Source organism: Periplaneta americana, chromosome 13 (assembly GCF_040183065.1).
Source record: "Periplaneta americana isolate PAMFEO1 chromosome 13, P.americana_PAMFEO1_priV1, whole genome shotgun sequence".
In the NCBI taxonomy this organism is placed as follows: domain Eukaryota; kingdom Metazoa; phylum Arthropoda; class Insecta; order Blattodea; family Blattidae; genus Periplaneta; species Periplaneta americana.
Genome location: NC_091129.1, coordinates 44,914,243 through 44,926,951, shown reverse-complemented (window position 1 = coordinate 44,926,951; position 12,709 = coordinate 44,914,243). Strand labels below are relative to the sequence as shown.

General features: G+C 35.2%; 1 protein-coding gene across 4 annotated transcripts in view; it reads right to left on the bottom strand.

The window, feature by feature from the left end:
- Nucleotides 1-3,760: 3,760 nt before the first annotated feature.
- The window catches only part of LOC138711839 (uncharacterized), a 159,799-nt gene continuing 150,850 nt past the window's right edge, over nt 3,761-12,709 (bottom strand). For all 4 annotated transcript variants that reach the window (XM_069843099.1, XM_069843097.1, XM_069843096.1 and 1 more), the window contains 2 exons: nt 10,581-10,716; nt 3,761-4,197 (listed from right to left, as the gene is read on the bottom strand). In XM_069843099.1, the coding sequence (XP_069699200.1) occupies nt 3,997-4,197; nt 10,581-10,716 (337 nt within the window). In that variant the 3' untranslated portion in view covers nt 3,761-3,996. The remainder of the gene's footprint in view (nt 4,198-10,580; nt 10,717-12,709) is intronic.

The window sequence follows — 12,709 nt, the reverse complement described above, 5'->3', positions numbered from 1 at the left end:
TAGGTCATAACAAATTAATGCTGTGGTTTGATCTCCTGCCTTAAAATCCTCTTTATCCCAATCTTTTTCTTGCTTCCCATCATTTTTTCTAAAAATATGGTATGTGTTAATTTTACTTCATCATTGGTAGGTTTTACATTACATTTAAATGCCTCACAATGATCACACCTATCTTTTTAGGCTTAAAGAAACTGAGATTAAACTCTGTACAAAAACCTTTCTATAAATATTCTCTTTAACAAGTTGGCTTGAATACTGTTTGTACAATGAATACATGCATGATATATTCAAATTTGAATCCAGATAATGACGACTTGAGGCTCGACAGTAATGAGAATCAATCACTGGAAATGACTTTATATGCTCTCGAACTTTATCAATACAGTACCTCTTTTAGTGTGTGTAATACCTCTTTTAGTGTGTTTTCCTTTGATGGGGGAATGAGTACACTAGTTTCTGTATTTATTACATTATCAAAACTATGATAAAGCCTTTTCTGGCTAATATATTAGGATATATTTTTTACACACTCTCAGTAACTCACCGTTAACTTCAAAATAATACAAGTTATAGTAGCGTCCTTTTCTTCCAGCATTATACTCTTGTTCATCTCCATTGCAGCCATTTTGTTTACATAAGCACATGACTGTATACTGTACTATGATTGGCGTTTGGAGATACACCCATTAAGAATTCAAATTACTCTTACTTTGGGAGTTAGAACTAAAACGAATTGTAAATTTAAACTTTGCTTCACTACATTTTCATGCGTCTATGAAAAATTTATATTCTTTATGTATATAAGCCTCGCACAGATACAATAACTCAATTTTTAAAAAAATTGGACTTAAGAACTCGAGTGACGAATTGTCAATCAGAGTCACAGTATGATCTGGAATCCGAGCTGTCATTTGTACTATGGGGGGGAGGGGGGGGCCGAATCATTAACACGTGATTTTCAAGGAGTATAAGGTCATAACCCACCAGTCCTGCCGGTGGGAGACCTAGGGCATGAGCAGATGGATGATTTTTTCTTGTGGCTCACCTATAGAAAGAATGAAAAGAACAGAAGGAAGGAATGAGAGCAAGAAACATAAAAGTAATCAGAGAAGAGTAAAAGAGAAAGAAAAGCACAAGCATTCAGACAGATAAAAATATTACTCTACCCAGAAAGTAATGCTCCACATTTTTTCTCAGTATAAATATTTATTCCAGAAAATTAAAAATTACACACATTATATTAGACTTTGGACAATGAAGCACTTTGGACAAGACTTCGAAACTAGTCAAGCAAGGTAAATCCTAAATATTAACACAGTAAAGAAGTTAGAAATTTAATCAGTGCATTATAAAGAATTGTTTTTTTTCTACACCTCCATTTTTCCACATAATCTTCATCAGCTTCTATGGCCTCACAACCGAGGTCTGGATCTTGTCTGTACCAGTCCTTGCCTTAGTTATGCAGTTCTAATTTCCAGCTCAAGTAATGGACCCAGGTTTCATCACCTGTTACGATTCGTGACAAAAAGGTCTCCCCTTCAACTGCAATACATGATACAAAAAAAGAATTTTCTCTGAGAATTCGATAGTGACTTTGCAGAACGCATCTCGTGCACATTTCTAAATATTCAAGAACATGGATAATTGCATCCTCACGCCCTTTGCTGACTGAAAGCTTGAGCGCCAGAGTTGTCGACTTGTAATGTGTCGATCCTCACGAATGACAGCAACATCTGCAACATGCCATGGCTGGTCGCGAAGTCCTCGGTAGATCATTCACTTCTGTTAATTATCTTCCTGGAGCCTCCATTCTTTTCTTGCACAGCGACCAATGGTACTCTTGTCAACTGTAGACCTTCCATGGTCTTTACAACAAGCAATTGAATATTCACTACAATTTCTTCTTTCGCAACAAGAATTTTTTTTACAGCACGTTCTTTGTAACGAGTATCATTGGTAAACTCCATTTTTCATTACTGTAGCAGCTTTACTATCTTCAGAAGATGCTGAAATTTCGCACACATATGGAAGAAACTTCAAATATAATTAGTACCGACAAATTTCTGTTCCTAACACATTGTTTTGGTCAAGAAAAATTATGTGGAGCGTTAATTTCTGGGAGCGTTGATACAGATAGACAAGGTAATGTAAGGTAAGGTAAGGTAATGTAATGTAATGTAATGTAAGGTAAGATAAGATTATGTAATGTAATGTAAGGTAAGGTAAGGAAATGTATTGTTGTTTGTTGTTTAATCAACTGCCATAAGACAGGTTTGAACATCATAAGTGACACCAATAAGGCATCATTCATGAGGCAACTGAGCCAGGAGATAATGGGGTAGGATGGCCAGTTCCTTTCCTCCGTCCACTGTATACATCACTGACTAGTAACATATTATACTAATCAGACTTCTGATATATATAAATAATTCCTCTGACACTTATCGTCAAGAGAGATGTACTGCCTGAAAATAGATATACATATCAGCCAGAATGTCAATCAGAGTTAAGGTAATGGGTAAGGTCCTACATATTATACTAATCAAACTTCTGATGTATATAAACAATTCCTCTGACACTTACCATCAAGTGAGATGTACTGCCTGATAATAGATATACATATCAGCCAGAACCTCAATCAGAGGTAATGTAATGGTTAAGGTAAGGTAAGGTAAGGTAAAGTAATGTAAGGTAAGGTAATGTGTAATGTAAGATAGGGTAATACATCTTGATTACACAACTTTTAACACTATATCACTGAGAAATGTAATTTATGGTGATCACCTTCACGTGTTAATATTGAACTAAGTGTATAAATACCTAGTTGATTAGTTTCAGCTTAGGAGCAATCTTCAGACTAGAAAGTGATCACTATAAATTATATTTCTAAGGTAAGGTAAAATAAGATAGAAACTGCTGATACTGTGACACTAGAGAAAAAAATGGCAGTAGAAATGGTAATAGGAAATGTCCAATGAAACAAAATTTAAGTGGGGTTTGGGGTTCACTTGTTCCCAAGGGTCTATTAAAGCAGGACTCATGTTGAGTGGTCTGTCAGAACTGAGAGGAATAGCTGAAATGGTGGGAAGTGATGGCATTCGTAGAAGATCGTCGTTACCACTAATAAAATATCACTGCAGTAATAGACTGCAATATTATATTCGTCTATCTTGTGTAACTATTACATCAACCTTGGAGGAAATGAACAAGAGCTGTAGACATCATTCAGTAGTGAGGTTTTTACCTTACCTTATCAGATCGACAATATTTGCATCAAGAATTGAGTCAAAAATATCGAAAACAAGTGTGTTAAGACTCACTATTTTCGAAATAAAGTGCAAGACACTTATGATGACGATAATGCTCAATAAAAACTGCAGATAATGATAATATGCATGCCATGATTACTGAAAATGAAGTCAAAATTGGACAGAGTTTTTCTCCTTTTGAGCTGAAAAATAGTGAGATCTAGATACTAATTTAGATATTTCAGACTCGGTTATTCAGCAGAACTCAACCGAAGAGTCTTTACAAGTATGTTCGAATTTTGTGATCATTAGGCAAGACTGGATATTGTGAATTTGAAAATGTTCCAGAATGTCATGGCAGCATTACCTTTCTCGCATCACACACAAAATTAATTTTCCTCTACTGAAGATATGCTGCAACTGAACAATCTGTTCGTATCAATATGAAGTGAAGGGTTTTAAACTGATAATGAAACTTCGGATTTAAATTCACCATAGAAAGTGTGTCAATATGAAAATCACAATGTCTTTATTGAACAGTTCTTGTAAGAATACACTTGAGCTTCTTAAAGCCTAATTGAATTGCATATGACTTAGAACTTCCGATAATATTTTAGGATAACTTGTAATACAAATGAGTACCTGTACAGAGTTATGGTGTTACATGCGCTTCTGAGCTTTTGTGGTTCATTTTGACACCTTAATTGCGTAATGGTACAGCAACCATCAGCTCAGTGCTGCAGCATAATCATGAACCAGTCTTGATGTGGAACTGCTCTGTGCTCGTGTATCCCACAGCATACACTCCACAGTACTCTAAGATAACTGCCAGGCCCAGACGGTATTTTCCACCACCCTGTAGAGGAGGGTTTCTAACTTCGCCCCATTTTCCACTCTTCAATTCGTCATCTGTACCTACGGCCACTTCTGTATTGTCCTCCAACTCCGCCTAAAATGAATCATGCACAAATAAATTGACATTTAAATATTAATCTGTTTTATACACACATATATCCATGTTCAATATTTTATTTCCACAAATTTTTTAATAGTTATTTATGCAACAAGTGGATAATCTTGATGATTATGGCATGAGTGAAAGTTTGTCACATGAACGATAGTGAGCGCGACAATTTTCACGAGTGTCACAATAAGATTATCCACGAGTTGGATACAACACTTTATGGCGTCTTAGCATTATAAATTGTAGGGAAAAAATTATAAAAGAAATTCAGTTCGGGATCCCTTAGCTGACAAATTGTCTTCATATGTTCGTTCGATTAGTTGCCCCTGACCTGGGCATTGAGTAAAGAGTAATGGACGACCTTGCAGGTTATATTACAAATGCTGCTTTATTTTGTTAATATAATTTCTCTGAACCACAGAACTGTTTTATGTGATATTACAAAAGTGATACAAAATTGTTAAAGACTGAAAATAAATGATATGTTATCTTCTGTCCTGCATTTCATTTCTTGTTACACAATGCATAAAAGATAGTCAGACGAGCTGCATGCATCCCGATCCAAGAATTCCGGTATTACATCATATAGCAAATATGCCATTGCCTTTATATGCACGCATGCCATAATAAGACAATGATGAACCAGTTTATAATGCTAGGATGGCATAAAGTAATTTCTTTATGTTTATATGCCATCCTCAAAGAACTTGTGAAGTGATATTCAGAATGTTATTAACATAACAGGCACTCTATGCCATTACCAGAGTCCTTGTCGCCGTAATATATAATCAAATTCTATCATTCATTAATTCATAGCTTTCTGCCGATGAGCAGGTCTTTCACCACAAACCCAGCATTCTCCAATCTTCCCTATTTGCCTCATTCCTCTTCGTCTTGCATCTGACTAATATATCTTAATGTTGTCTATCATCTGATATCTACTTCTGCCCTGAACTTTCCTCCAGTTCACCCCTCCTTCCAGTGTATCCTTCAGCAGGTAAGTTTCTTTTTAGCCAGTGATCCAATCAATTCCTTTCTCTCTTTCCCATCAGTTTCAGCATTTCTAGCATAGCTTCATTTCGTATTGTCTGTTCATTTCACAGAATTCATTCTTCTTCATAGGCCACATTTCAAATGATTCTAGTCGTTTTTCTTCACTTCATCGTAATGTCCATGTTTCTGCCACCATACAATGCCACACTCCACACACAGCACATTACCAGTCTCTTCCTTAGTTCTTTTTTCAGTCTGCAGAATATGCTCCTTTTCCTATTAAAAGCTTCCTGTGTCATTTTTATCCTTCTTTGACTTCCTGGCAGCAATTCATGTTACTACTTACAGTACAACCCAAATGTTTGAAGCTGTCCACTTGTTTCACTACTTCATTTCGAATTCGTATGTTTACCTTCTCTGTTTTTCTTCCGACATCCATGATCTTCGTCTTGTTTGCATTTATCTTCATTCCATACTGCTTACAGTTGTAAATGGGTATTCCAACAAAAAACTTAACACAAAGATAATCGTAGAATAAATTAGGACATTGTGTCCACTCAAATCTATTTTTAAAATAATTGTGTCCGCTCAAATCTATTTTTAAAATTCCCTAACATTTCTCTGTTTTCCATACACAAAATCATTTTTTCCTTGCTGTTATAATTTATATAGTGAAGTTGAATATAAAGAATCATTCCATTAAATAATATTGTTATTTTTTCAATTGAATATACATAAAATAGACGTACATTTAAGTGATCACTACATTGTCAAACATTTTTAAGTTCCATTCTGCGGTAAATTTTCAGGGGAGGCAAGAGAGGCCGTGCCTCCTCTAATATTTTGCTAGGGTACAAAATGACAGTATTAATTCCAGCTGAAGTAAGATCATCTAGACAAGTTATAGCAAATGGCGGACATTCTTCCTTTTATATTACTTTTACTATTCAATACGAATAAGATGTAAGTTACGTCAAGCAGACCACATCCAGTTGGTGATGCCTGCTAATTATAAATAGTGCAAATAATTCGTACTGAAAGAAAACAGATAGTGCTGTAATGTGTACAATCGACATCTAGCAGCCTGCAGTGTCCATGCGAGAGCGAACAGTGGAGACAACTATATGACTCTCCTCCCCAGTAACCATGACAACAGCAGTTCAACCAATAGGATAGCTGGTTAGTGGAGTGTTTAAACATGACGAGAGGAGTTGAATTTGGAGAAGTCCTACTCATCGCTGACAAGTGTAGCGCTAGTCTCGACTGCTTTCGGCTATGTTCGGCTGTATTGGCAAGCTGTCTCTCTTTCTCCCTCTATCTCTTTCTTTCTTTCTTTCTTTCTTTGTGGCTTTAGAAAATCGCGTCATGAATTGTTAGTTTTCTCTCCCTGCGTAAAAGTTTTGTTTTATGTTGGCAGATTTTTTTTCTCTTGTTTGCGGTGTTCCTGTTAGTTTTTCTTTTGTGTTACGAGATATATTTTTTTATACAGTATATTAAATATGTTTATAGTTTGGAAATAAATGCCGATTTTGTCTCTAGTTTCTTCTAGTAACAGTTGTTCAATATGTTGTGACCTGATTAATTGGTTTGCGAAGGAAGAGGATCATCTAGTGAATTTGTTGCACAAGTATGTAATAGTAATGAGGTGCATGACAGGCCCTATACTTTTTAATACATAAAATACAACCTCTCATCAGTCACGGCTTGACCTCCCCAACTTTCAAATCTACTGTCCACCACTGGTTCCATTCAATTTAATTTATTTTTAAAACATCACATCACAACACCTTTATTGCTGTAGAAGGATAATTTCCACTTTTATAACTACCAAAGACTGTCGGGCTCCTTCTACTACCGTGATTTCTTTTCTTCTATCTTTTTTCATCACCAAAACAGCCTTTTTGTTTTTTTATTTTTTTTTTAGCACTTTGTTAATTTAGATTCTGAACATACAAATGAATGGGCATCCCTTACAGCATGAACAATACAGTATTTTTATTAGTGGAGACCTTTTCAATTCCTCCTATGTTTGAAATAGCATCGTATACTCACCTCTGGGCCACAAGAAATTCTTGCAGTAGATCCTGAACTAAAAGTTCTTTATTTACAGAAAACTCATGCTCGAAGATGGCATTCCATGAAACAATATAAGGATCTTTTTCACAAACGAAACTAAATTTCTGTTTTAAAACTTACTATTAGAAGAATGCTGCAGGGTCAGAAGTAATCTAATCTGTCATATTTTTAAGACAAGGTACAGGCAGGGGTGTATTTCAGGCGTGACAGCCTCTGGAGGTGCCAGGATACTAGCCCTGGAGGAGCCAGAGCACTTTTATGATTATCATATTATCGTCAAATTTTGCATTTATAAAGAGTCATATTTTATTCATAATTAAACAATTTCATAGTGAGGTCTGCTCCTCAGCTCTAATAACCTCTATATCTAGATTCGAACCTACGTATTTTCGTCCGGCATTCCATAAGAATTCCTTCGGAAATGGTGGTGGTGGTGGTGGTGGTGGTGGTGGTGGTGGTGATGATGATGGCAACTGCCACGATGACAAAGACAACTATTACCGGTACTACCGAAAACACAGAGCCAGGGAGTTTTTTATTTAGAGATACACCACTGGGTACAAGTAGTCGTCATTTCACTGAAACTATCATTCTACACACAGAAGTAAACTCACTCTGTATCAGGGACCTATTCCACCATTCAAATGTTCAACTTGTTTTCACTTTGCAGTTTTTGTTCCACTATCACTTTTCAAAACAGGTTCGTAGAGTGAAAAGGAAAAGCAGAGAAAACTTTTTAAATGTGTTATTACTTTTGCCACTGATGAAGTATTAATTTATTTAGATTGAATAAATAACTCCATTGTAGCAAAGGCTAATTGGCATCTCCCAGACTCTGAATGAGTCAAAAACCCTGACAGAACTGATATTTAACCAATGTGGTGAATTTTGTGAAATCCAGAGGGCCTAATTAGTCAAATCCACTCTACTCATCTTCACATTGGGGCCCCTTGGGATCTTTTAGGATCTGAAAGAGAGAGTGGCGTGCGGAGAGCAATGGGAAGCTACCACATTTATCTTTCCCAAGAAAAACTGCAAACATAGCATGATGACTCTCATCACGTGATGATAGCAGAAGAGGAGATACTACTAAGGGACATGCTACCAAGCTAAATAACAGCTGTGAGCAGTATGGGATGAACACAACGAAGATCATAGATGTCGGAAGAAAACTAAAGAAGGTAAACTTGCGAATTCGAAATGAGGCAGTGGAACAAATGGACAGCTTCAAATGACTGGGGGGTACTATAAGTAGCAACATGAGCTATTGTCAGAAGTCAAAAGGAGGATAGCAATGGCAAAGGAAGCTATTGATAGAAAAAGTAGCATCTTCTGCGAACCTCTGGAAAAAGAACTAAGAAAGAGACTAGTAAACTGCTTTGTGTTGAGTGTGACATTATAAGGAGCAGAAACATAGACATTAGACGAAGTACAGAGAAGTGACTAGAAGCATTGGAAATGTGGATATGAAGAAGAACGGAGTATGTGAAATGGACAAAGAGAATAAATGATGCTCTGCTAGAAAGAGTGGGTGAAGACAGAATAATACTGAAACTGATCAGGAAGAGGAAAAGAAATTAGCTGGATCACTGGCTAAGAAGAAACTGCCTACTGACAAATGCACTGGAAGGAATGGTGAACGGGAGAAGAGTTCGGGGTAGAAGAAGGTTTCAGATGATAGACATCAAGATAATTATGTGGATTGTGTGGGAGGACACTTATAAACATGCCAATGTAGGTATAAATTTGATCAAAAACTGGCTTGATGCAAATTTGCTATCTCTAAATATAACTAAAACTACTTGGTGCCATTTTCTTTAACAGTCTCTGGATTGAACAAATTGAAATCACTTCCTCATTTAAAATTAATAATCCACAACTCATTTTGTAAACTCTCTACAACCTGTAAATGCCCTTGCCTGAAAGAATCTGTAGATGTGAAATACCTGGGAATTATTATTGATCAGCACTTGAAATGGGATAGACAAATCACCTTTTTATGTAACAGGATCCGTAAAACAATTTACAAATTTGTAAACCTTCGCCATTACTTGCCTACTCATGTATTACGTTTAGTTTATTTGGCTATAGTTGAATCTGTAATCCAATGTGGTATAACTGGATGGGGAGGCATTACAAAAACTGCTCTTTTTCCTCTAATTATGTTGCAAAAACGTATAATCAAAATTTGTTTGAAAAGGCGACTGGATTATCCAACAAATTTGATCCATTCAGAATTGAATGTTTTTAGAATTGACCAAATTTATAAATACTCTTTAAAATTAAATTCTATCATAAAAATAGAATGAATTTTGTAGCTCAGCCACATTGATCATAATACAAAACGAAATGAAATTCTTAAATTATTTGAACCTAAATGTTTCACATCTGCTGTTTTACTACACAGTACAAATTATGGTCTACGTCTATATAATTCGATAATAAAATTTCATCCAGAATTGACTACTTTAAGCAATGAAATTTTCAGATCCAGAGTTTAAAAAATTATATGACAGACTTCCCTGTATTTATATTATGTACCATGTATTGTAAAACAAGTTTATTTCTATCCTAAGTATATTTTTACTATCTTATCTCGGTTACTATATCAAAATGACCTGTACTAATTATATTACTAATAATAATTTAATATTAATCCACCGATCTCAACATCGTCTCTTTTTTTCACTCAGTTATTACTAGTATTATTATTTACTAATTTTATTATCATCTTCATGTGACCTTTTTCTTAAGTATTTTGTCTACAAAGTATGTATATTTATGTAACGGAGCTGTCCCCGAAAGAGCAAAGCTCGTGTTCGGGGTATTTTAATGTAACGTTTTTATGTATATGTTATTATTAAATAAATAAATAAAAATATGCGGGGACTAAGAGGAAGGCAGAAAATGGGAAAAATTTGAGAATGCTGGGTTTGCAGTGAAAGACCTGCCATTTGGCAGAACACTATGTATGCATGTATGTTGGTAGCCTAGTTGAAATCTCAGTGCATTTCGTTACAATGGATACTAGTGAAACTGAGACAAATTGGGACGAATCAATTACTAAGGAGTCAAGGAAATAATGTTATCATATTCAAAATCCCTCCAAAAACTATGGAAAACCCACAATTTCCCCTTTTAGGTCAATGCAGTGTTGTACCAAGGCTTGCAACTGCTAAGAATTGTGATTATTTTATAGACTTGTAAATATTGTACGTAATAAATAAATCGTATTTACTTTCACAAGTGTTTTTATATTGCCAAATCAGCATGCTAGGGTTTGCTTTTACATCTCTCACCTGCTGGAATTCTGCTGCAACATAGAAGTGTCCAGCTACTCGAGTCTTGACTTCTTCAGACAGCCCATCATTCCAAATGGAAGTTTCCAGTCCCTCCACATCCGCCGATTGAGGGATTACCACCAATAAGTAGCCACTGAAAAATATTTAGTTTCAAACCATTTAACTCAAAAACAGACAGAGTGTTTAAGGAGGAATGTAAAATAATTCAAGTGAATGCTGCTTTGGTTAAACTACATTCATTTAACTAGTTCCATATCCTGAGTTGTTAGTGTCTGGAACATACTGAATCTTCCTGCAGTTTCACGTGCTACACCACACAGTATGCCTCTGACTGAGGTTCTGGCTGATATGTACATCTATTATCAGGCATTACATCTCACTTGACGATATGTATCAGAGGAAGAACTTGTATACCGGTACATCTGAAGTCTGATTAGTTTAATATGTAGCTAATCGTAGGCTGACCAGATTTATTATGGTCCAGCAGGGGACATCGGCAATTTCAAGAAAAACCACAAACACTTACCTAGTCACTCTCCGTTGAAATGTAGAAAATACATGTAACAAACAGTAGATACAATGGTACAACTAAATTTGTAGTGTATCTTAACTTTTTTAATTAAATGCATAAACACACATAACTCCTATATATAATTATAGCCACTAAGAATTCAATTTCAGTACTGACGCATGCATGGAAGTCTTTTACATAATATTGTACACACTGAACTCTAACATACACATTTTACAAGTACTTGTCTGAAGAATGTGTCTTTTTAAGGATCTGTTCATTTCCATACAGCTTCACACTAAGTTCTTCACATGAGAAATTAAATCATAGTAAAGAAGTTACCCCCAAACTAAATTCAGCTTGTTTTGCTATTAGAACTATGCAAAAGATAGTAAATATCAATACCTTAAAAACAATATACTTTGCATACTTCCACTCGGTAATGAGTTTTGGAGTTTGGAATAATATTCTGGGGAAATTCCAGATAGTAACAGTATATTTCTATTACAAAAAAGAGTAATTAGAATAATAGTAGGTGCCAAATCTAGGGAATCTTGTAGGACTATTTTCAAAAAACTACAAATAATGCCCATGGCTTGTCAGTATATCTTTTCATTAATAGTCTTCCTCGTATGTAATCGTGAAAGCTTTGTAACTAATTCAACAGTTCTTACCATAAATACACGTCAAAAAAATGACTTTCATACTCCATCGGCAAGTCTATCGTGCTATCAAAAATGAGTGCGTTATATGGCAGTAAAAATTTTTAATAGCCTCCCTATCGATATAAAAAATGAAAGTCAAAACATAAGATTATTTAGGTCCAAATTAAAGAAGTACCGGTACCTAATTTCTCACGCCTTCTATTCTGTAAGTGAATTCATGACATTCAATAACACTTCATGAAATTGATACTAAAACTATGTGTTGTACTAGTAGACTATATTATAAATCTCGTCTGTTTATATATTTCATCTAGACTGTGACTATAAATTAAGACTTTATAATAGTATTAAGTTTTTTGACTTGTTTCATATTCTAGCTGTAAAGCAATGTATGAATACCATGGAATGTTAATAAATACAATACAATAAAGTTTGTTTTCATTTGTAACAAAGCTTTAACTGTTTCAACTTTCATTCTTGACTTTTCATCAGTCCAGATTGAGTTCATTGTGGAGAAAATTCTTTCAACTGATGAATTACTGCCTGGAAGACACATGATTAAGGACACTATTTTGAGAAGATTTTCAAATGGAATGGAATTTTTTTTTTTTTTGAAGTGTTGAAAAACATCATACCACTTTTCACCTGTTGGTGTGTCACAAAATTCCTCATTTTTTTTAACTACTTCAAAATGGACGCTGTGGCAGTTCTAATGCTTTCACGCAACGCAAATGTTAAGATGACCAAAGAAAAAGATGGTATGTTCTTCTCAAAGAGTGCAGAATATCTCATACTGTGCTCGCTGGTTCTTCTGTCTCATACTAAGGACCGTTCAGAAATGTGCATGAATCGCAGCATTTCCATAAAGATATTTAAATATTTGTGTAAAATGTTATTGAAACAAAATCAAAGCTTCTGGGGACAAAAATGGGGACATTTGCTCCACGGGG